The sequence below is a fragment of the Bufo bufo genome, chromosome 2 (genome assembly GCF_905171765.1).
Source record: "Bufo bufo chromosome 2, aBufBuf1.1, whole genome shotgun sequence".
In the NCBI taxonomy this organism is placed as follows: Eukaryota; Metazoa; Chordata; class Amphibia; order Anura; family Bufonidae; genus Bufo; species Bufo bufo.
In genome coordinates this window covers 501714997-501741528 of record NC_053390.1, presented here as the reverse complement: position 1 = coordinate 501741528, position 26532 = coordinate 501714997, and the positions used below count along the sequence as shown (strand labels likewise).

Below are 26532 nucleotides of genomic sequence, written 5' to 3'. Positions count from 1 at the left end.
CTTATAACCATGTTATAAGGGAAAATAATACAGTGATAGACTTTAATGGGGTTGCTCATCCCTATCATCTCCTAGCAACCATGCGTGAAAATCACACCGCATCCGCACTTGCTTGCGGATGCGTGTGATTTTTACGCAGACCCATTAATTTCTATGGGGCCTGCGTTGTGTGAAAAACGCAGAATATAGAACATGCTGCAATTTTCATGCAACGCACAAGTGATGCATGAAAATCACCACTCATCTGAACAGCCGCATTGAAGTGAATGGGTCCGGATTCAGTGCGGGTGCATTGCACCCGGGCGGAATTCTTGCCCGTGTGAAAGGGGCCTAATAGTTAGTTCTTCCCAAATTCTCAATCGTTAGTTGAGATTGACACACATTTTGTTTTTTGTCAGGTGTTTCTATGGCATACTGAAATACAATTATAGGCATTTCATAATTATTTTTTTTTACTTTTAGGGACAAATACATTCATTTTATGCAAAAAAAAACATATTTCCAGTGTTGACCCTCCTTTTTCAAGAGTTCTCCAATTCAACCTGGCATGCTGGATATCAGAATCTGGGCCAAATCCTGATTGATAACAATCCATTATTGCTTAATCAGTGCTTGGAGTTCATCACAATATCTGTCTTTTTGTTTGCCCACCCCCTTTTTGAGGACTGATCACAGATTCTCAATGGGATTGAAATCTGGAGTGTTTCTTGGTCATGGACCCAAAATTTCTATATTTATTCAACAACCCACTTCGTTATCACTTTTGCCTTGTGACATGGTGGTGCTTCATCGTTGTTCATCACCAAATTGCTTCAGGTCATTGGGAGAAGTTCCTCTTGGAGGATGTTTTGATACCATAATATTTTCAATTGTGAGTGAGCCCACACCCCCAAGATGCAACCTCACACATGCATGGTCTCAGGCATTCTCCACAGCCATTGGACCTCTCTCCTTGAAGTTCCTGATGATCTGATAAATGATGAACGCCATAGTGGAAAACAATTAAAATGGCCAATCCAAAAAAAAATATTAATTAAAAAAGTGGTCAAAAAGTCTTACAAACTCCAAAATGCCATCAATAAAAATTATGGATCGTCTGACAAAAAATTAGCCCTCCTACTCATCTTTTTGTTGAAAGTTTTTAGTTTCGTGTAAATATTAAAATACAAGAAAAACTATAAAAATGTAGAGTTACCATAATCGTATTGATGTGATGGAGGAAGATAACAGGTCAATTTTACCACATAGAATACATTGTTTAAATGAAACAGATAAAACTACGCTGGAATAGCATTTTTTAATCCAATTCTATCCCCATTTTTTCCTGCTTCCCACTACAACATATGCAAAATTAAACGGTGCCATTAGAAAATAAAATTTTTCCCACAAAAACATGCCCTCAAACAGCTGTGAACAGAAGAAAAAAAGTTTGGGCTCCAGGAAGGCAGGGAGTGAAAAATGAAAATACAAAAACAGAAAGTCGCACGATTTGAAGGGGTTAAAGCACCCAGTCTGCTTCTCTAATTTAGTCAGAATAACAGAGTGACATCAGCTACCTTGTCCTTGTTAACACTTTCTCCTGAACTAACAAAAAGATCAATGAAATTATCCTAGCGTGTCATTTTGTGGCAGGGCTGAAATTTCTATAATTACATAAATTTTCCTGGCAAGGAATGACTTTGCAATTAATTGCAATTCATCTGATCACTCTTCACATCAATCTAGCGTAAATGCAAATTGCCACCATAAAAACTGAAGCAGCAGATTTTGTGAAAACCCAAATTTGTCTGTCTCAAAACTTTTGTCTAAGGCCTATTGCACACGACCGTATGGCTTTTTCAGTGTTTTGCGATCCGTTTTTCACGGATCCGTTGTTCCGTTTTTTGTTTCCGTTGTGTTTCCGTTTCTGTTCCGTTTTTTCGTTCCGTTTTTCCGTATGGCATATACAGTATACAGTAATTACATAGATAAAATTGGGCTGGGCATAACATTTTCAATAGATGGTTCAGCAAAAAACGGAACGGAAACGGAAGACATACGGATGCATTTCCGTATGTGTTCCGTTTTTTTGCGGACCCATTGACTTGAATGGAGCCACGGACTGTGATTTGCGGGCAATAATACGACATGTTCTATGTTAAAACGGAACGGAAAAACGGAAATACGGAAACGGAATGCATACGGAGTACATTCTGTTTTTTTTGCGGACCCATTGAAATGAATGGTTCCGTATACGGACCGTATACGGAACGCAAAAAACGTCCAGTAAACGGGAAAAAAAACGTCCGTGTGCAATAGGCCTAAGACTGGACTCATCTCTGTTGTCCACTTAATCATCACAGAGCTCTTCCCTTTTATGATGTCTGCAAGGGATGCAAAGCTGGCATAAATCTCTTGTAATACCCTGTAATAGGCCCTCGCCTATTTTTGAGATTTTGTGCATGAAGCCTTAGGCCTCTTGCACACGAACGTTGTGTGCCCGTGAATGGGTCCGCAATCACGGAGACGCGGAACGGAAGCACGGATCGGAACCCCACGGAAGCACTACGGAGTGCTTCTGTGGTGTTTCTGTCCGTGCCTCCGCACCGGAAAAAAAATTTGTTCTATTTTTTTTGCAGTGCGGACAGATCACGGACCCATTCAAGTTGAATGGGTCTCGATCCATCCTGGCCACAGCACAGACGTTGCCCGTGCATTGGGGACCGCAAATTGCAGTCCCCAATGCACGGAATGGATGAACAACGTTTCTTGTGCAAGAAGCCTTACACTGGACTCTTTGTCAGTTTTTACAGGCTACAGGCTGCATAGGCTATCTACAGGCTGCATAGGCTACTTTCACACCTGCGTTAGGTGCGGATCTGTCTGGTATCTGCACAGACGGATCCGCACCTATAATGCAAACGCTTGTATCCATTCAGAGCGGATCCGTTTGCATTATTCCTTTAAAAAAAAGTCTAAGTCAAAACGGATCCGTCCTGACTTACATTGAAAGTCAATGGAGGACGGATCCGTTTTCAATTGCACCATATTGTGTCAGTGAAAACGTATCAGTCCCCATTGACTTACATTGTAAGTCAGGACAGATCCGTTTTGGCTCCGCATCCCCAGGCAGCGTTTTGGTGTCCGGATCCTGGGCAGAATGGAGGCGGAACGGAGCCAAACTGATGCATTCTGAACGGATCCTTATCCATTCAGAATGCATTGGGGCTGAACTGATCCGTTTTGAACCGTTTGTGAGACCCCTGAAACGGATCTCACAAACGGAATTCAAAACGCCAGTGTGAAAGTAGCCTAATACAAACACAAAATCATAAACATAAAATCCCTAGCCTTGTCCAGACTCTAATTAAACAAATATCAGTCCCTAACTATGTGCATCAGGCTGAACTAGTCTTGGCTTAGTCAAACAAAATCACATTGAGGTAGATTTATCAAAACTGTTGTAAAGGAAAACTAGTTTAATTGCCCATAGCAACCAATCAGACTCCACCTTTAATTTTTCAAAGCTCCATGGAAAATGGAAGGTGGAATCTGATTTGTTGCTTTCGGCAACTAAGCCAGTTTTACTTTAGACCAGTTTTGATAAATCTACCTCAATCTGTGATACTTGCGGTTTTCTTGCACAGGATTCAAGGATTCAGCAATGTCCTCCTAACCAGGTACATCTCATGAAAATTTAGGGTAGGTTCACAAAGTTTTTTTTTTGAGCAGGTTTTAACCCCTTAAGGACTCAGCCCTATTTCACCTTAAGGACTTGGCCATTTTTTGCAAATCTGACCAGTGTCACTTTAAGTGCTGATAACTTTTAAACGCTTTGACTTACCCAGGCCGTTCTGAGATTGTTTTTTTGTCACATATTGTACTTCATGACAATGCTAAAATTGGGTCAAAAAAGTTAATTTTTTTTGCATAAAAAAATACCAAATTTACCAAAAATTTGGAAAAATTAGCAAATTTCAAAGTTTCAGTTTCTCTACTTCTGTAATACATAGTAATACCCCCAAAAATTGTGATGACTTTACATTCCCCATATGTCTACTTCATGTTTGTATCATTTTGGGAATGCCATTTAATTTTTTGGGGATGTTACATAGATTAGAAGTTTAGAAGCAAATTTTGAAATTTTTCTGAAATTCTCCAAATCCCACTTTTTATGGACCAGTCCAGGTCTGAAGTCACTTTGTGAGGCTTACGTAATAGAAACCACCCAAAAATGACCCCATTTTAGAAACTACACCCCTCAAGGTATTCAAAACTGATTTTACAAACTTTGTTAACCCTTTAGGTGTTCCACAAGAGTTAATGGCAGAGGGAGAAACAATTTTGGAATTAAAATTTTTTGGAAAATTTTCCATTTTAACCCATTTTTTCCAGTAATAAAGTAAGGGTTAACTGCCAAACAAAACTCAATATGGTTTGCCCTGATTCTGTAGTTTGCAAAAACATCCCATATCTGGTCCTAAACTACTGTTTGGCCAAACGGGAGGACATAGAAGGAGGGAAATGCCATATTGGTTTTGGAAGGCAGATTTTGCAGGACTGGTTTTGTTTATACCATGTCCCATTTCAAGCCCCCCGTTGCACCCCTAGAATAGAAATTCCAAAAAAGTAACTCCATCTAAGAAAGTACACCTCTCAAGGTAATCAAAACTGGGTTTACAAACTTTGTTAACCCTTTAGGTGTTCCACAAGAGTTAATGGCAGATGGAGAAACAATTTTGGAATTTAAATTTTTTGGAAAATTTTCCATTTTAACCCATTTTTTCTAGTAATAAAGTAAGGGTTAATTGCCAAACAAAACTCAATATGGGTTGCCATGATTCTGTAGTTTGCAGAAACACCCCATATGTGGTCGTAAACTACTATTTGGCTAATCGGCAGGACATAGAAGAAGGGGAAAGCCTTATGGTTTTTGGAAGGGAGATTTTGCTGGACTGGTTTATTTACACCATGTACCCTTTCAAGCCCCCTGATGCACCCCTAGAGTAGAAACTCCATAAAAGTGACCCCATCTAGGAAACTACGGGATAAGGTGGTTGTTGTTTTGGGACTATTTTAGGGTAAATATGATTTTTGGTTGCTCTATATTACACTTTTTTGAGGCAAGGTAACAAAAAATTTAAATTCTAAAATTGTTTCTACATTCGCTATTTAGTTTTGTGGAACACCTAAAGGGTTAACAAAGTTTGTAAAGTAACTTTTGAATACCTTGAGGGGTGTAGTTTTTTAGTTGGGGTCACTTTTTTGGAGTTTCTAGTCTAGGCTACATCAGGGGGGCTTCTAATGGGACATGGTGTAAATAAACCAGTCCATCAAAATCTGCCTTCCAGAAAACATATGGCGTTCCCTTCGTTCTATGCCCTGCCGTGTGGCTATATAGCCATTTACGACCACATATGGGGTGTTTCTGCAAACTACAGAATCAGGGCAATATATATTTAGTTTTGTTTGGCTGTTAATCCGGGGGGGTTGGGTTAAATGTTATTTTTATAGAGAAGATTTTTACGGACGCGGCGATGCCCAATATGTATGGCTCTCAGACTTTGGAGACACTAAGCAGGCATCCCCAAAAACTGCGGCCCTCCAGATGTTGTAAAACTACAATTCCCACCATGCCTTACTGATAGCTGTAGGTTGTCTGGGCATGCTGGGAGTTATAGTTTTACAACATCTGGAGGGCCGCAGTTTGAGGATGCCTGCACTAAAACTAATATTTTTGTGAAAAAAAATTGTTTCCGTGTCTCCAAAGTCTGAGAGCCATAGTTTTTTATGTTCTCTAGGGGACTGTTGGGGATTATAAAAATTTTGTACTATAGAAGAAGTGTGATACTCCCTGAAGCAATCGATAACGCAGAGGCCTGGATGATCGGGGCAAGTGTCACACTGAGTGGTGGTGTCCTTCCGTATCCCCCTCCTGTGACACACTCTGCACTTTTTTTGGGTTCGTCCCTTCTTTCCAGTATGGGGGACCACACCTGGAAAATGTTGGCCAGGGACGATCCGAGCGCCTCCAATTCCCGAGGTACTCCGGCCTGCTCTTTCCCGGTCAGAAAAAATCAGGGCCTTGAGGACTGCCTCATAGAATTGGAGGAATGTCCCTGTGTTGCCAGCGCTCCGGGACAGCACAAAAGAGTTGTACAAGGCAACCTGTACCAAGTAGACCGCAACTTTTTTGTACCATGCCCGGGTTTTGCGCATGGCGTTATATGGCTTGAGGACTTGATCAGAGATATCAACTCCTCCCACATACTGATTGTAGTCGACGATACAATCGGGCTTGAGGACCGTTGCCGCGGTACCTCGCACAGGGACAGGGGTGATGCTGTTACCGTGGATTGTGGACAGTATAAGGACATCCCTCTTGTCCTTATACCTGACCAGCAACAGGTTTCCACCGGTAAGGGCACGGGTCTCACCCCTGGGGACAGGTACCTGGAGGGGGTAGGCAGGGAGGCCGCGTTGATTTTTCTGCACGGTCCCACAAGCGGACGTGGATTTGGCGGCAAAGGACCTGAACAAGGGAATGCTAGTATAAAAGTTATCCACGTACAAGTGGTAACCCTTATCTAGCAGTGGGTGCATAAGGTCCCACACGAGTTTCCCGCTAACACCCAGAGTGGGGGGACATTCTGGGGGTTCAATACGGGAATCTCGTACACACAAAATTTGTAATTGTACCCTGAGGTACTCTCACAAATTTTGTACATTTTCACGCCATACCTCGCCCGCTTAGTGGGAATGTATTGGCAGAAACTGAGTCTCCCCTTGAACGCAACGAAAGACTCATCAACCGCGACCTCCCTTCCAGGTACGTAGGCCTGCGCAAATTTGGCCCCGAAGTGATCGATGACCGGCCGTATCTTATACAGACGGTCATAGGCAGGTTCACCTCGGGGGGGGGGGGGGGGTCATGCTGCATTATCTGCATAATGCAGGCATTTCCGGATGGCCTCAAACTGGACCGGGGGCGTGTCATGGCCATACTGTAGAGTGGGGTCTGGTAGAGGATGTCCCCACTCCAGTATTGCCTGACACTGGGTTTTTGCACTAGACCCATGTGCAGCACGAGGCCCCAAAACGTCCTCATCTCGGCTGCACTGACCGGCGTCCAGCCACTGGGTCTAGCCAAAAAGGAGACCGGGTGCTGAGCAACGAACTGTTGGGCGTACAGGTTCGTCTGCTCCTCCATCAGATTCACAAATGGGTCACTGAAAAAAAAACAAAAAAAGTAAATTTCAGTGAAGCCCACTGTGGGGATCTGGATTCCTGGATTGCCAACAAAATCCAGAATCTCAGGCTCAAAATACACTGGGGGACACCAGCTAAGTTCACCGGTAGGGGGCTTATTTGGTGGGCCGGGAAACCAGTACGAGCCCCAGGGCGGCTCGCACTGGTGTGGGCCATAGGGTCCCTAGCATGTGGGGCCCCTGGCTCCGCCTGGCGGCGTCTCCGCCGCCTTGGGGGCTCATCGTCATCAGATGATAATGAGGAGGATGCGGATGACAAGAGGAACGTGGGGTCATCCTCATCCTCACTGGGGCTCTCGGAGTCGGAGGCAAGCTGGGCGTATGCCTCCTCGGCCGAGAACTTCCAGCGGTCCATGGGTATGTGTGTGTGCGTGTGTATGTGCGTGCGTGTAAATATTTATTGTATGTGCGTGTGTGTGGGGCACGGGTGTTCACGTACTTTTTAGTTAAAAAAAAGTGGCAGTACTCCTGGGTGGGTCTAGGGTCTCACAGCTAAGTGCTGTGGACCCCAACCACCAGAGACAATAAAGCAGATAACGTTTTTTTTTTGGTTTTTTTCCCTTCTATCCCTGCCTAATCGTGCCTCTCCCTCACTGACCCTAACCTACCTGGAGGGTGATGGGTGCAGGAGGGTGATGGGTGCCGACGGGGGGTTCGCAGGAGCTGGTGCTGGACGGTGCAGGTGGAAGAGGAGGGGAGAGAGGAGCGCCGGGAGTTTGAATCTCCCGCCTCTCTCCCCGCACCAATCAGCACCAAGGACAGCACTGCCAGCACCAAGGACAGCACCGCCGCCCCCAAATGCTCGGACTGTGATTGGTGGTGTGTAATCCGGTCCACTGGAGACCCGAATGGACTGGAAATGCAGCAAACCGCAGGTCTGAATTGACCTGTGGTTTGCTGTGATCGCCGATGCGGCGGGGGTCACATGACCCCCCCCCCCCGGCGTTGTGACAGGATGCCCGCTGAATGATTTCAGCGGAGATCCTGTTCCGATTAACCCCCGCCGTGCCAAAATGTATTTTTAAAGTAAGGACATACCGGTACGCCATGGGTCCTTAAGGACTCGGCAAACATGGAATAACCGGTACGTCCTAAGTCCTTAGGGGTTAAGAGAGATTTCCCTTCAGGTTTTTCAGCCAAAGCCAGAAGTGGTTCCAGCAGGAAGGAAAAGTAAAATGTCTTTACTTTATGTTTCTGATTTCTTTCTAATCCACTTCTGGCTTCGGCTAAAAAATCTGCAGGAAAATATGCTTTAAAATCTCCTCTAAAAAACTCCATGTGAACCTATGCTCATACTGAGCCCTAAAAGCTGGCCATACACATTAAACCTCATGCAAACGACCGTGGTGTGTTTTGCGGTCTGCAAATCGTGGATCTGAAAAACACGGATGGCGTCCGTGCACGTTCCTCAATTTGTGGAACGGCACGGACAGCCTTCAATATAAATGCCTATTCTTGTCCGCAAAGCGCGGACAAGAATAGGACATGTTATACTTTTTTAGCGGGGCCACGGAACGGAGCAACGGATGCGGACAGCACACGGAGTGCTGTCCGCATCTTTTGCGGCCCCATTGAAGTAAATGGGTCCGCATCCGAGCCGCCGTTTTGGACCAAAACAACGGCCGTGTGCATGAGGCCTTAGATAGAAGTTTGGTTAATGGTTTAGCCATTTCACAGACAGAGCCATTATTTTTTTATTTCATGTGCCTACTTTGGGGGACATGTGGGGTGGGGACGCACAGGAGGACATATTAAGGCCTCCTGCACACGAACTGTGCTGCCCGTTTGCCGTATTGCGGACCGCATTTGCATTAAAGTCGGTCGGTGTTCGTGCATTGCAGCACGGCCACGGAGGCGCACACATTTGTGTGCAGGAGGCCTAAGAGACATCGAGTATATCGGGGGAAATTACTATATTGGGACTTCTGTATGGGGGCCAATTACTATGTGGGGGAAAATTTATTATGGAAGGATTACTATGTGGGGGCTGTGTGGGGCCAAATTATTATGGGAGTGACTACTATGTGGGGGCAAATTACTATGTGGGCAGTGTGGGGGAAACTACTGTGTTGGGGCAGTGTGGGGGAAATTACTATGTGTGGACAAATTACTATATGGGGCAGTGTAGGGGAAACTACTATGTAGGGGAAACTGCAGTGTGGGGTAAATTACTGTGTGGTGGAAATTACTATGTGGGGGCAGTGTAGTGGAAATTACTATGTGGGGGCAGTGTGGGGGAAATTACTGTGTGGGGGGAAATTACTATGTGAGGGCAGTGTGGGTGAAATTACTATGTGGGGGCAGTGTAGGGGCAAATTACTATGTGGGGCAGTGTGGCGGAAACTACTGTGTGGGGAAATTGCTATGTGGGAGAAATGACTATATAGGGGAAGTGTGGTGGAAATTACTATTTGGGGAAATTACTGTGTGGGGGAAACTACTGTGTTGGGGTAGTGTGGGGGAAATTACTATGTGTGGGCAAATTACTATATGGGGCAGTGTGGGGGAAATTACTATATGGGAGCAGTGAGGGGGAAATTACTATGTGGGGGCAGTGTGGGGGAAATTACTATGTGGGGGCAGTGTGGGGGAAATTACTGTGTGGGGGAAAATTACTATGAGGTGATTACTATGTGGGGGCAGTGTGGGGGAAATTACTATATGAGCACGTTGCTATTGGGGAAGCACTGTAGGGGCAATTCTATTATTTTTGGGGACACTATACAGGGATTATTGCCTGGAGCACAATATAGGGTGTCATTATTACTGGGGGCACTCTAGGGGACATTAGCTGCTGTGGACACTATAGGGACATTTAGGGGAATTTATCAAACTGGTGTAAACTAGAACTGGCTTACTTGCCCATAGCAGCCAATCAGGTCCCAGCATTCTTTTTGACAGTTCTTTTGGAAATCCAGTTCTACTTTACACCAGTTTGATAAATGACCCCAGTTATGTCTATTAGGATCACTATTTTTTCATCAGTATAGTACCTGGGACATTGGGGAGCACAACGGGCACAGTATTGGGAGTAAAAAATTTAGAAATCTAACGTGTCTGTATTACAAACTCTGTAGAGACAAGATGCGGCTGCAAGAATTTGCCATGGTGGTCTGGGTCAAATGTAGGAGAAGAAGAAAGAGAAGGTCTACATGACAGGAGATGTCACTGGATATAAGATGTATGTGGTGCTGTATTCTCCTTTATGTATTTTTTATTATAATTATATGTATTTTAAATTTGGTGACCAATTTTGTCAGTTTCGCACCCAATTTAGGATATCTTGTAGTATTTTTTTTAGTATGAAGAAGCCATATGGCCTAGGAAGAGACTGTGGCGCTCATGAAGCATCGCAGCCTCTTCATGCAAAAAAAAAACTAAACTAAAATGGAGGGAGGGGTGCAAGTTGGGTGGACAGCCCCGGGCCTATCATGCACTTAATCCACCCCTGGACAGAGCCATATACACTTTAGTCCATGTTGGCCATTACAGGTGTTCAAATGCCCATACATGTTCAATGAAAGCGGGCGATGGATGTAAGATCTTTCTGGGAACGATCTTTTGTCCCACTATCAGATAAATGTGTTACGCACACTGACTTCTTTTCAAACAGTAATAGTCTATTATGTGTCTAAAAAGGCTAAAACAAACATTTGTTATGTAAGAAGGAACTTGGAATCATCGTGGATGGAAGGTATGTGTCACCGAGATTCCTGGCCTCGGTGAAGTAAGAGACAGTATTTTATGTGTCATCAGTAGCTATTGCTAATTGACACTGTGAGATTTAGCATGGCTATCATAGCTGATCCGGGACAGCTCTTACTGGGAGTAGTCAAAGTGCTGGGTGGGAGACTACTCCCCATGTTCCAGGCCGGGTTTTGCCAGGCATAAAAACCAGCCAGCACTGCCCGGTGAGATGGATTTACCTCCCTCTGACAGTGGAGCTCAGGAGTCTGTGTGCTGTGAATTGAGGGGTGTGCTGGAATTTGAGGTTTGAGCCGGGCTGGAGGACTCAGGCCCCTCTAAAGGCGAACAGGCCGCCTATGGACTTTATGAGGCTGAAGTGCTAACAGGGTGTGAATTATCACCCAGGAGAAAAGGTGACTTTTATTGTTTATGGACTTTCCTTGTGTGAACAAACACCAAGCCACCTGCATTTTGTGATACACCTTATCTGCATTTTGTTATACGCCAATGTGTGAATAAACACTGCTGTTTGATTCAAGAACTGTGTACTTTGCCTCTATACTGCATCCGCTAGTCCTAACTACCAGAGCGAATCCCCACAGTTATTAAATTTCAACTGACGAATATTCATTTTGGTCAAAATAGTCCACTTTGATCAACTTTAGACTAATGTGTATGACCATCTTAAGAGTCATGGTCCTGTTTTGTGACTTTTTAAAAGCCTGTGCGACAATATTTTGTTGTGCAAGTGTTTTTGCACCATGTTGGGAGTGACTGGGGCAGGGGGCAGGACATTGGGCAAGACACATTTACCATCTTTTATGCCTGAAAAACAGCATAAAAACAAAGTGAAAACTTATCCCGCAGTGTGTCTAATTTATGACAAGGCCTGAGCCTTGTCACAAATTAGGAGCTTTCTCTGCCAGTGCAGGGGAAAAACTAAGACCAGCCTAAAACGTCTTTGTAAGTGACCCCCAATATTCCAAAAGGGGATCTAAACTTATCTACATAATCTCTGCAGCAGCAAGAAAAGTGATTTTCCATGTTTGGAAGCATCTTCACCAATCTTTTTCTAAACTATTCTTAGAGAAGCTCTCTTACATTATGACAAATAACTAAAAAATTTTGCTAAAAATTTGATTTGGGGCAATCATGGCCTGTGTGGGCAAGATATAAGATAATATTCCCAAAGGGGATCTCAAACTTCTCTACATAACCTCTGCAGTAGCGAGGGAAGTGATTTTCCCAATTTGGAAGCAACCTCTCCCATCCGCTTCTGAACTATTCTTAGAGAAGCTCTGTTATATTATGAAAAAAATTGATTGGATAGAAACTGCCCAGCAGAAAGAACAAGTAAGAATCTTTTTTGTGACATGTTTCTCTATCACCAACTGGTACCAAGAGATTGGGGGTCATTTATCCAAGACTGGCTTTTTTACGCCGGCCTTTAATAGTCCCTATGCTGCCAGAGGAGACAGATAATTTATGACACTGCTTGTAACTCTTGAAATTGTGAGGTTCCCAAATGTGGCTGAAGCTGCGGCTGCAATTCACTGGCAGCAACCCTCGGTTCATTGTGCAAGTCTGTCGGCTGTAACCCAGCTCCCTGCTCCTGTGCTGCTACAGCCTACCTTAGCAATTCTGCAACTGACTTTGCCACTACTGCCTAGACATGCAGAATGATGTTGTACCGCAGGAAGTTTACTGGTTTTAGCCACACCCACTGTAAACATAAATTTTTTAATGTTGAGCCAAGTCCACTATTAATTAACATCTATTTAAATATTGCACAGCCGGAAAATGAAAAGGCAAAGTGTGTAATGAAAAGTGAATCAGCAGTAGGTGACACTGTTCCATTTTCATTTTGGCAGTGAAAGCATATTCAGGGATGAAGACAGGGCTCATGCCCACGAGAATACTGTCTCAGTGCCCATATTGCATACTGTAAAAAAACGATCCTCAATATACAGGCACTGGCCGTGGTGCAGATGTGGACCCATTGACTCGAACAGGCCCACAATCCGCAACATACGACCGAAGATAGACCTTCACCTATCTTTTGCGGAGAAGAGACACAGATCGGAAACCCACGGAAGTACTTAGAAGCGCTTCTGTGGGCTTCCCATCCATGCCTCCGCAACACAAAAAAATAGAACATGTTCTATCTTTGGCCATATGTTGCGAATCCATTCAAGTCAATGGGTCCACATCCGCAAACGGAGTTCACATGGCCAGTGCCACGGCCCATACACTGTTCCCCTGTTAATTTTCAGTCTGCAGCACAGGCACGGGGCACCTACACTTGTGGGCATAAGCCCTTAAACCGTTGCTTTGCCTTTTATTTATCTATTTTTTAATTGCCTCCCAGATAGTCACATCTATAGCATATCATAGTTAAAAAGGAACATACAGTTGCAAGAAAAAGTATGTGAACCCTTTGGAATGATATGGATTTCTGCACAAATTGGTCATAAAATGTGATCTGATCTTTATCTAAGTCACAACAATAGACAATCACAGTCTGCTTAAACTAATAACATGCAAATAATTAAATGTTACCATGTTTTTATTGAACACACCATGTAAACATTCACAGTGCAGGTGGAAAAAGTATGTGAACCCCTAGACTAATGACATCTCCAAGGGCTAATTGGAGTGAGGTGTCAGCCAACTGGAGTTCAATCAATGAGATGAAATTGGAAGTGTTGGTTACAGCTGCCCTGCCCTATAAAAAACACACACCAGTTCTGGGTTTGCTTTTTACAAGAAGCATTGCCTGATGTGAATGATGCCTCACACAAAAGAGCTCTCAGAAGACCTACGATTAAGAATTATTGACTTGCATAAAGCTGGAAAGGGTTATAAAAGTATCTCCAAAAGCCTTGCTGTTCATCAGTCCACGGTAAGACAAATTGTCTATAAATGGAGACGTTTCAGCACTGCTGCTACTCTCCCTAGGAGTGGCAGTCCTGTAAAAATGACTGCAAGAGCACAGCGCAGACTGCTCAATGAGGTGAAGAAGAATCCTGGAGTGTCAGCTAAAGACTTACAAAAGTCTCTGGCATATGCTAACATCCCCGTTAGCAAATCTACGATACGTAAAACACTAAACAAGAATGGATTTCATGGACGGATACCACAGAGGAAACCACTGCTGTCCAAAAAAAACATTGCTGCTCGTTTAAAGTTTGCACAAGAGCACTTGGATGTTCCACACCAGTACAGGCAAAATATTCTGTGGACAGATGAAACCAAAGTTGAATTGTTTGGAAGAAACACACAACACTATGTGTGGAGAAAAAGAGGCACAGCACACCAACATCAAAACCTCACCCCAACTGTGAAGTATGGTGGTGGGGGCATCATGGTTTGGGGCTGCTTTGCGGTGTCAGGGCCTGGACGGATTGCTATCATCGAAGGAAAAATGAATTCCCAAGTTTATCAAGACATTTTGCAGGAGAACTTAAGGCCATCTGTCCACCAGCTGAAGCTCAACAGAAGATGGGTGTTGCAACAGGACAACAACCCAAATCATAGAAGTAAATCAACAACAGAATGGCTTAACCAGAAGAAAATACGCCTTCTGGAGTGGCCCAGTCAGAGTCCGCACCTCAACCCGATTGAGATGCTGTGGCATGACCTCAAGAAAGCGATTCACACCAGACATCCCAAGAATATTGCTGAACTGAAACAGTTCTGTAAAGAGGAATGGTCAAAAATTACTCCTGACCGTTGTGCACGTCTGATCTGCAACTACAGGAAACGTTTGGTTGAAGTTATTGCTGCCAAAGGAGGTTCAACCAGTTATTAAATCCAAGTGTTCACATACTTTTTCCACCTGCACTGTGAATGTTTACATGGTGTGTTCAAAAAAACATGGTAACATTTAATGCTTTGTGTGTTATTAGTTTAAGCAGACTGTGATTGTCTATTGTTGTGACTTAGATAAAGATCAGATCACATTTTATGACCAATTTGTGCAGAAATCCATATCATTCCAAAGGGTTCACATACTTTTTCTTGCAACTGTATCACAGTTAAATAGGAAAAACAATGCATACTGTATTTTCATTTTGACACTTATGCAGTTCATGAAGAAACCGCAAAGCCAAAGTGAAGTTTAACTTTTCTTTTCCCATTCAGCTTCTTTAATTTAGATTTGACCATTAAATACCAGTATGGCAATGAAAATGAAAAGACAAAAGGCAATGTTAACTTTACTTTTGTCACTTATCACCCATGCTGGAGTGAAAAATTTAATTGTACATTGTGATTTCATTTTATTTTTAATTTTGTCGTAACAGTTTCACACATAGTTGGCAAAAGAAATGTCAAAAAGGTATTTGCATTTCCATTTCATACTCTTTTGACTTTATTTATATAGATATTTATGTGTTCAAAGTTGTGATATTTTATCTTTATTTTGTCACATTATGCGTTTATGTTGAAGTGGTTGGCCACTATCTGGCTACTGTTCAGATGTATGTATAAGTCTATGTAAGATGACTATATGGCACTTACTAATACAGCCTTTTTTGATATTCTGTCAGCATAGGGGTACTGTCCATAAGATGGCCCCTGATGGAGGGGCATGTGACTAGACACATGACCCAGGATCTTCCATTCAAACATGCTGCACCTGTATTAAACTCCAGTGCAGAAGGTGCAGTATTTTTGAATGGAGAAGACTGATTGATTTGCCTGGTTGAATGTCCCTCCATCAGCAGTCATTTTATGGACAGGACCTCTGTGTGGGCAGCACAAAATACTTGGTCAACAACGGAGCAAACTTTATGAAATATACAGGGTAGTACAAAAGTATGATGCCACCTGAATATAAAGGATACAATATTTTTTTTAACATACAATGATATTTCCAGGGCCATTGTCATACAATGGTATTTCCAAGGCCATTTCTATACTCAAGATACAATGTATCAGACTCACAGCCAACCAATCAACCTCAGAATTGAGAAAGCTTGTTGGAACAACGAGTGAAACGTTTTCAAGAAATCTACAGTAAGTCCAGTTGCCTTGATTTATTCTTTACAGATATACCATGACCTGGATAAATGAGAACCTTCACAGACAATCAACATGACCATTTCCCTGGTGAATCATCTGTATTGGCTGTCTAGTAGCTCCTCTTTACAGTAAAGTAAAGGGGTTATTATACATGTCCTGTACTGCCCTTTATCTGTATCAGTATTAGCGGTTGTTTTGGATGTCAGATGGTGGTTTCATTTTATTTTTCTGGTACACTGTGTGCTGTACAGAATCCTGAAGAAGCTGCTGTCCCCATCATAGGAAGTGATTTACAGCTTCCAGCAGCTATTTCTGACTGACTGACTAATATGTAAGGACTTACTTTATCTGTCCTAGCAGGGGCGTACATAGAAATCATGGGGCCCCATAGCAAAAATCAGAATTGGCCCCCCCTCCCAATAAAAAGTACAATTATTAAAGCTGATGGTTGTTGCGGGGTGTTGCAGTGATATTGATGAAGAAAATTGGAATAAACGCTCATGCACATGACCGTATGTATTTTGCGGTCTGCAAAATGCGAATCCGCATTAAAATGAATGGGTCAGCATTCTATCCGCAAAAAAAAAGGAATGGACACAGAAACAAAATACATTCGTGTGCATGAGCCCTAATTGAGAAAAATGTATTTAGTGGATATTTTTGCTTTTTTTTAAAACATTTTTTAAAATTTTATGTGTATGATTTATTATGTTTGCAATTTTCAAACAGAGCATCGTCAGGGTTAAAATTGTGTAATTGGCTCTAGCTCCAGTCCTGACAGTTAAAGCAGTGGTTTATACCAACAGCTGATGGCGCAGGTTTTTTGAGCCTTTGCCATCACAATGATGTTCATGTACATAGCAGAGCAGGAAGGAAAAAAAAACTAATAATAATGAAAAAATAAATAAATAATAAATATATATATATATATATATATATATATACACACACACATACATAGAGATATGTATGCTTCAAGTTCTCAGGGGGGATCCAGCCCATTTTTAAAATAGGATATTTCTAATAGGGCAATGAGAGGCAGGGAATGGATTTTAAGCATACCAGGATGGTGGGTTGTATATCTATGGGGGTGCTGGGTCTATGAGGGAAGGGTTGTATGTCTATGGCAGAGATGCTGTGTGTCTTGCACTTATAGTAAGCTATTACTACTAGTGCAAGCCACACAGACCTCCCTATATTCCTCCCTTCACATTGCAGCGCAGTCACTCACACAGATGCCGACTGCTGCACTTTCGTCTGCTGTTTGAATCTGTCCATACTCTCCAGTCTCTCCTGCAGGTCACTAGGATTTAGGACCTCGGCCAGGGGCTGCACGGAAGATGGATGGGCTAAGTGCTCTCCCTTACATTGCTCTCATTCCAAAGGCGCTGGATTGTAACACCTCACACCGGCAGAGCACAGAACAGAGGTCAGGTGTCAGGTGGCCAATAAGCAGCGCAGGCAGCACAGCATCTCCCTGATTATTGGCCAGCTGTACTTGACTTGTTCTGACAGACATGGGCCAATTCCATTCATCAGCAGAGGCAAGGAGTAGGGGAGGAATCAGGAGGGAAACACAGGACTGGGGCCGGTATTTATTTCTCTACTTACTGTTATCCAGCGTGTATGCAGCCGGTTAGAAAGGGGGCGGGGCCATGCAGCCTGGCCGGGCCCCCTAACCTCACGGGCCCCATAGCCAGTGCGAGGTCTGCCTATATTGACGGTACGCCACTGTGTCCTAGGTTTCTGCTTACTTTTCTTAAAACTTCTTTTCTTTTATTTTGGAATAAAATTTTTGGGCTTTTGTACCATTTACTAGTTTTCCATAGAGTTATTGACTCAAGTTACTATATATATATATATATATATATATATATATATATATATATATATATATATATATGAATATTATATTATTCCCAAAATTTTTTTTTTCTATATGCCGGGGGCACTAAGAGGAGCCATTTTTTATACTGGGGGTACTATGGGGCTAGTATATGTCCTGGGGGCACTGTGCAGGGGGAGGGGGCATAATATGTACTAAGGGGAACTGCAGGGGTTGGAGTTAAAAAAACGCCAATTATATTGATCTGTTTTTTAAAAAGGATGCAAAAGGGATGTTAAAAACAAATAGACAGAAAATAGATGCACAAACTGATGCAAAGTGGCCACTGACAGTTTATTCATTTTTAACTGACATTTTTTTTCACTGTCATGTGAACGTACTCTAAAAGATTTCAATGTCATTTTATGTAAGACTATTAACATGGCCAATTGTGGCCATCAAAATGCCTTCTGTTAGGCACAAATCCTTTGCTAAATAATAAACCAATTACTATTTGGCATGAAATAATATTCACGCAAAGCATCTCATACTTGGCGTTAGAAACCATACTAGCATTTTATATTCCCTGTGTTTACTGAGCTATCAGTGATGCCTGACTGGTAATACAAAAGCAAACATTGAGGTAAGAGATATATCTCAGCTAGCAGGCTTGAGTGGAGGAAAGCCTTTCTTTACCTAAGAATTGCAAGGTAAGCAGGAAACCTTTTCTACACAAGGCATCAACAATTTATAGCACCACTGGTTGTCAAAAAAGATATGAAGACATCTGTCTGGACAGAATTGACAAGGCACTTATTGTCATATTCAGTTCACGTGAAATGTGATGCTGACTAATATGCTGTAAATATTACATGGAATAATGAAAAAATACACAGATTAAAAAGCATAGTATTAATGATATAAAAGTAGATGTCTTTCGGCTGGTGGCGGGCTCATGTAGCTTTATATCTACTCCCCTATTTTCCCAAGATGGCCAGACTATTGTACAAAACAAGCACTTTTACCTTTTTGGGTCACCCCTTTCCCTCATAGATTGTAAGCTCTTGCGAGCAGGGCCCTCGTTCCTCTTGTTGTAATTCTTGACTTGTCTATTGCCATGTTATTTATGACTAGTGTTGATCACGAATATCACCACTTTGAGAATTAGCGAATATTTAGAATATAGTGCTATATATTCGTATTCGCGAATAGTGTTGAATATTCTAATCGCGAATTTATCGCGAATATATTACATTGTCGATCAAGTAAACAATGACTGGAGATCACGAATTCTCGAATTTGCAAATTTATTCCGAATTTTCGGCCAAAAATTCGCGAAATATTGGGAATTTGAATATTGCCTATGCCGCTCATCACTATTTATGACTGTTTGTACATGAACCTGTGAACTGTAAAGCGCTGCGGAATATGTTGGTGCTATACAGTATAAATAAAGATTATTATTATTATTATGTCTTGGGAGGTCAAGTGGCAGATGATATGAGGTTCATCACAAAAGGCCATTGACACCATAACACTGCAAATTTCATAATGGCAGCATAAGGGAATAGAGTAGATTTTTAGAGAAGGTCTTTTTTTTTTTTTTTAGAAAAACAGTAGAGCCCAAAATTTTAATCTGTCCAATGTATTTTCCCTTCCCTCACCTACAGATGTATGAGGGTCTCTTTGAAAATTAGATTCCATGAAAAACACATTGTGCGAAGTTGCAGCAGTATTGTGGTAAAACATAGGTAGAAAACTAGTTGTTCAGAGCTTGTACAACTACTTGATGAGACTATAGGCCAGAATATACTGTATGCTTCCACTGTGAATATTTTAGTTATAACACAAGTAACCTTTGCATATATTTAAAGGCCATGACAACATTGCATTTTACTCATCTTGGACTAAAGTCATATTTTTGAATTGCTCTTAATTAAAAAATTTACGTTTTTGTTCTGCAGCCTTCCCTTTCAGTTTATCCACACACTGGCTTGATTTCTGTCTCATTTGGATCTGTCAGACAGCAGCTCTGACACTCCATGTGTAGCTCTTATCTCTAAATTCCTGACAGCTCATAAGCACTCTTTTAAGCCATATTTCTATTTTAGCAAACTGATAAAGGTTTAACTATAATGAGTGTTTATGAGCAGTGATGGCCAGTTCGCATGCGAACATATGCGGGCTGCCATCTTTTTTCACAAGTCCGGCGAGGCACAGGTAAGCCCTTGCCTGTGCCGCGAGCCGGTCTGAAAACAAATGCGGTCACCGGGAGCAGGCAGTTCCGAGAACAGCCCGATGAAGGCCCCCGGTGGCTGTTCTCGGAACTGCCTGCTCCCGCTGACCGCACTTGATTTCAGACCGGCTCGTGCACAGGCACAGGTAAGGGCTTACCTGTGCCTCGCCAGACTTGTGAAAAAAGATGGCAGCCCGCATATGTTCTCGGGGGCGAACAATGCGAACTGGCCATCACTGTTTATAAGCTGTCAGGAGTTTAGAGATGGGGCTACACACTACACTCTGAGCCATCAGAGCAGTTCTCTGACATAATTCACTGTAAAATACACTACAAATACACAGAAACATAAAGCTGTAATGGAAAAGCTGTTGAAAATGTTGAAAGGGAACCTGTCACCTGTACTATGCAGCCATCAATAAGAGCAGCATAGCTAAGGATGTCCTCACAGCCCATACTGGCTGAGACTAGATGGAAAGGGAACATTCCCCATCTTACTGCAGAGGAATAGACGGATGCGCTGGAGGCTGTGATTCATGTATCCCCCTCGGTTAATAACAGACTCATCCAATTGTTTATGCTGCACCGTAGCTATTTGACTCCTACCAGACTGCATAAGATGGGGAGGATGTCCCAACCTAATTGTCTTAGATGCACTCACAATAATGCTAACTTCTGGCATATGATGTGGGAATGTAACCATATCAGATCATACTGGCGTGATGTACTTGAAATCCTATCATCTTTAGGTATGGGCCCTATACCTTTATGTCCCAAGATATGTCTATTGGGTATTTTAGATAATGATGGATGGACTCACCATAATAAAATACTCCTGAGTGAATCCCTGTTTATGGCCCGCAAAGTGATTGCCCTTAAGTGGATGGCAGAGGAATACCCTACAGTGGGTATCTGGAAAAAGCTAGTAAATCAGATCATACCTTTTGAAAAAGTACTATATGTGAATAGAAAATGTCCTGAGAAATTTCAGAAAGTGTGGGGTTTATGGTGTGAATCTAACCTAACTACCTCATCCAGCTCTGCGGTCTCTATGGATTCTTGAAAAGTTACAGTAATAAATCTTACACGCTTATCATGATTCTAATAGCTTAAACTTATTATTATGGGTGTATGCATCTCATGTAAAGTGAATTTAAAGCAACTAAATCCGTTGTATTGTATTTTAATGTACTTATATCAGAAAAAGTCAATCTGCTTGTTACTGTATGCTGTATAAGAATACTTTGTGTGCATATGTTTGTACCATGAAAGTGCCTTGTTACTCTTTTTCAATAAAACGAGTTTAAAAAAATAAGAGCAGCATAGTATAGTGACAGACCCTCTTATTTCAGCTGTCACTTCTGAGCTGGCATTAAAGGGACACTGTCACCTGGGTTTGGGCATAGAGCTGCGGACATGCGCTGCTAGATTGCCACTAGCACGTACATAATATTCATTCCCCATAGCTGTGAGTGCTTTTATTTTGAAAAAAAAAAAAAAACAATTTTATATATATATATATATATATATATATATGTAAATGAGGCAAGAAAGGAGCCCAAGGGGCTGCTACTAACATTTCTGGAGCCTAGCCACTCCCACTTTCAAGGAGCCCAGCACCGCCCGCATCCTCCGAATCTCCTCCTTGATCCCCTAATGTCACATAGTTGAAGCGCCGTAATCTCGCGCATGCGCAATTCGTTCCCTGAGGCTGATGCCAGCACAGGGAATGAACACCATGCCGGCACTGTGCATGCGCCACCTCGCGCATCGCGAGATTACGGCGCTCTAACTTGGGCTCCTTACTTGCCTCATTTACATATATATAAAATAGTTTTTTTAGCAAAATAAAAGCACAGAGAGCTATGGGGAATGTATATTGCGGACGTGCTAGCGGCAATCTAGCAGCGCATGTCCGCAGCTCTATACCCAAAATCCAGGTGACAGTGTCCCTTTTAGTACTTTTACCGACATGCCGAACCTTCCAGCGTGTGCCAGAGCTACCAGGGGGATTACTCTGATGAGGCTTGCTGCCCACACCCATCCCCCTCCTCTAGATGATGACCAGCAGGTTTCTTTCCTGTTACTCATAGGAAAGAAACCTGCCAGTCATCGTCCGGAGGTGGGGGCAGCAAACCTCAATGGAGTCATCTCCATGTAGTGCTGGCACACGCTGGAAGGTTCGGCATGTCACTACTGTTCGGTCAGAAGTAACAGACCATTGAAATCAGCGGGTCTGTCACTATAGTATGCTGCCCTTAGTTAGGGAAGCATAGTACAGGTGACAGGTTCACTTTAATACAGACCAGCTGAAAACATGATTTTTAGCCCAAAATAAAATGCAATTAAAATAATTGTCTACGAAGGTGTTCATAGCCTTTAAAGGGAACCTGCCAGGAGCTTACCACTTCCTAAACCATGGGCAAGCATAAAATCCTGAGAGGCTCCCTGGATACAAATGTAGCTGTAGCCGGTCGAGATTTCATGCTGCCCCTGATTTGGGCAGCATAAAGCTCCTGACTGGTTCCCTTTAAAAAGTTATATCTATTGTAAAGACAAGCCTAGTTTCAACAGGAACGTTCCAGCACATGCAAGGTTTGCCGTATTGTGCAACACCTTATGTTGATGTAGTAAACCCTGTATGTCTTAAATATAAGAATAATAAGCCATAGAAGACTAACATTAATTGAAAGGAAAGAGATCAGTCACACTACATTTCACATCATGAGAGAAATGAAATGCTTTAGCCTATGTGTCCCTTGTAAGACACAATTAGATACTCTTCAACTTTAGTGATGAAGCTTTTTTTTGTCTGGGAACATAAATATTAGTTTTTTGTAATTAATGTTGCATCAACAAGCCTAAAAGAGTTATTCATGCAATGTTTTCTGCGGTTTCAACAAATTGCGCCATAACGGTCAGTATGCTTATCATTTATCAACAAAATGCACAGTGTTAGTAAAAGCGCCCAGTCCTTTCCAGTGATAATGTCCTGTTATCACATGGGAAGTATGAGGTCAGTCACAGAACAAATACCATTGGCAACAATAAATACTGTAGCTTGTTAAAGAATATATGAACATTATTTACCAAGGTGCATGTGCAACTGTAAATCTTCGTTGCATTCGATTATTCCGGCTCATGAGAAGTTTGCGGAGAAGAAGTGGTGAATTACGTGGTGAGTTACGTGGAGAACTGAGAGGAGAACTCCGAGGAGAACTCCTGGGGGATCCATGAGGAGATATGCGAATGCCATTTCTCTGAGGAGAAGTGCTTCTTGGTGGCACCTGCATTTTGTTTTCTTCCACAGATGTGATAGAAGTGATGCTGGCTGTAAAGTCCAGTAGTTCAGAAAGTGCTCTCACAAAGATTGCAACAAAATGTTTTCGGGCTGACAGCCTTTTCTGTAGTCTCTGCAGGCATACATCTGTGGCTATGTCCTACATCAGTCTCAATTTAAGATTAAGCAAGCAATAATTACAGGTTGTGTTCATATCTCATGAAACGTGTGTTCTTTCTGTAGATCCCCAGTGATCAATCTCAAATTTCTTCTCTTCTACTTATGCTAGAATTTACAGTTCCTTCTTGCAGACTTCGACAGCTAAGTTTAACTTATCATAGGAATCAGAGAAAACCTTCCAGCTGTATCACTGACCATGAAATCTGCAGTCAAAACTGAAAACTTTTGCAAATTTTCTGCAGGAACAATGTTCTATAAGCCTCCAGACGCACAGCTAGAGTGTCAGCTCTCCAGTGGAAAAGTCGCAGAACAAGTTGTCCAGAATTAATATACTCTGCCTCTCCCGCACACAGACAGCTATAAGTATAGAGAACTGATCCTGTTACAGTTTGTTTATCCACGCTGTCTCCAGCAGTCTCAGCCAAACCTACGTCAGTCACCCAGCTCTCTTCCTTTCTCATAAAAACTGACTGGCAGAGCTGAGGGAAGCCCACAGAGGTTGTCAGGATTGCAGGAAGTCAACAGGATATAGAAGTTTATATCTGCATAATATCAAAGTGTTACAGGATGTATTTAATAACTTAAAGGGGTTCTGTAGCTTTTTCTTACTAATGATCTATCCTCTGGATAGATTATCAGCATCTGATCGGTGGGGGTCAGCTGTTTGAGAAGGAAGCTGCGCTGGCAGTAGCGCCATGGCCTTCTCGCTGTTTCCTGCAGGTCCAGTGACATCACAACTACTATTGCCTGGGAACAGCTAAACCCTGTTCATTTCACTGGGGATAAGCCGCGACCAGGCCAGTGATGGTAGTCGTGACCTCACTGAGCCTGCGGGAATCAGCGAGAAGGCTATTGCACTACTGCTAGCGCTACTGCCTATGCAAACAGCTGACCGGCAAGGTCCTGCGTGTCGGACCCCCCACCAATCAGATACTGATGACCTATCCAGAGGATAGATCATCAGTAAGAAAAAGCTACAGAACAACTTTAACCGAGGTCCTTCATGTACATCTATGAACCTATGTTGGTACCTGAATGCAAATACACATTCTCTTTACATTATTCTCTCTGTCTATATGGTGAATACAGTCCGTTAGGTATTTAAATGGTTATGAAATCTACTGTTGCATAGCAATACAAAAATAAGCTCTCCTATTTCATCATAATTTAGCAGTATTCTAATAGCAATAGTCAAGACTACATACGGTATAAATATTAATAATAAAAAAAAAAGAATACAAGAAAAATAATAGTGGATAGTCTTGAGTTACTTAACCCCTTCAAGATTTAGTCCATTTTCGTTTTTTCCTCCACACATTCCAAGAATCATAACTTTTCCGTTCACATAGCCATGTTAGACTTATTGTTCGCAGGACAAGTTGTATATTTAATGGCACCATTTAATTTACCATGTCTTGTATTGGAAAACGGGAAAAAAATATTTGTGGAGTGAAATTAAAAAAAATCCACAATTTTGCCAAGGTTTGTTTGGGTTTTGATATTACAGTATTCAATGTGCACTTAACCCTTTAAGGACCCGTACATGCACGGCTCAGCTGGATGCTGGGGCAGGGTTGCGGGGTAATCGGGGCACCATGGCTGCTCTTACCGACAGGCATCTATGCCGAGTAAGGGCAGCATGGTGTCTTTCCACCCCTTGCAGCTGTAAGCAGAAGGAAGCTGCAGGGAGGTTTGGGGGGGGGGGGGGGGGTCATGGGGAGGTGACCGGTGCTGAACTAGTCAGCACCGGTCTCCTCCGAGGTCAGGCAGGAGACTCCAGTGTTTGGCGTCCCCTGCCAGCGCTGCGATTGGCTGGAAATATGCTCCAGCCAATGGCAGCGCTATAGCAGCACAGGAAAGGGCTGAACCTCTCTGCAGGCAGCCATTCTAGCTGGTGACTGCATGCAGAGAGGTTCTGTGCTTCTCTGTGCTGCTTGTTGACTTGCTGGGACATGTGGTTCACCACCACTGCGATTTGAGCTTTTCCTGCTGAAAGAAGAAATAATAAAAGACGAAGAACATCTGGAATTGCTGCACTGAATTTCTTTTTCATTTGCAGCTGTTCCAGATCCCTAAACCACCCTCCATCCCTGTCCCTTTTTGGGGACTCGTGCTGCATACGGGCATTGTAAAGAAGACAAACGTTAGACAATATTGGAGTTCGGACATTTTCTACCAGACTCCAATTTACAGTAAGACCATGACCCCAAAGCGATTTGAATCAATTCGGAAATACCTACATTTCAACTACAATGCACAGTGCCCACCCCAAAACGACCCAACATTTGACCGTCTGTTCAAAGTTAGGCCTGTCATTGACCACTTTAACATCATGTTTGCTGATGTGTACAACCCTGATAAAAATGTCAGTGTAAATGAGTCCCTATGACTTTTCACAGGGAGGATTAGATTCCGCCAGTACCTGCCTTGCAAACTGGCAAGGTATGGCATAAAGCTTTACAAACTTTGTGAGAGTAGTTCTGGGTACACCCACAAGTTCCGCATTTACGAAGGGAAAGATTCCTGGATAGAACCCCCAGAATGCCCCCCCATCCTAGGTGGCATCCTAGTTAGTGGGAATATTGTGTGGGACTTACTGCACCCACTGCTGGATAAGGGTTACCACCTCTATGTGGATAACTATTATACCAGCATACCCCTATTCATGTCCCTAACTGCCAGAGGTACTGTGGTTTGCGGCACAGTGCGCAAAAATCAGGTAGGGCAACCACTGGGAATGGGTGAAAGTAGGGCTCTCCTCCATGAGAACATGCTGGTGGTTAAGTACAAGGACAAGAGGGACGTCCTTGTACTGACCACCATTCACACTAACACCAGCTCCCCTACTCCTGTACGAGGTAACACAACCACTACCCCCAAACCTGTTTGTATCCTAGACTACAACAGGCACAGGCACATGGGAGGAGTGGAACTTTCAGATCAACTTCTGAAGCCCTACAGTGCCGCACAAAAAACGAAAGTGTGGTACAAAAAGCAGGCCATACACATTGTACAGATGGCAATGTGCAATGCGTACATGCTATTTCAATCT

At 42.8% G+C, this 26532-nt stretch overlaps 1 protein-coding gene across 3 annotated transcripts in view; it reads right to left on the bottom strand.

Moving 5' to 3' along the window:
* The window catches only part of PDE4C (phosphodiesterase 4C), a 1350958-nt gene that overhangs the window by 457830 nt on the left and 866596 nt on the right, over nucleotides 1-26532 (bottom strand). The window contains exon 1 of one of the 3 annotated variants that reach the window (XM_040417809.1): nucleotides 23111-23819. The exons of the other annotated variants lie outside the window; for them this stretch is intronic. Within the exon in view, the coding sequence (XP_040273743.1) occupies nucleotides 23111-23313 (203 nt within the window). The 5' untranslated portion in view covers nucleotides 23314-23819. Of the gene's footprint in view, nucleotides 1-23110; nucleotides 23820-26532 lie in introns of those variants that run through there. 3 annotated transcript variants of the gene reach the window in all.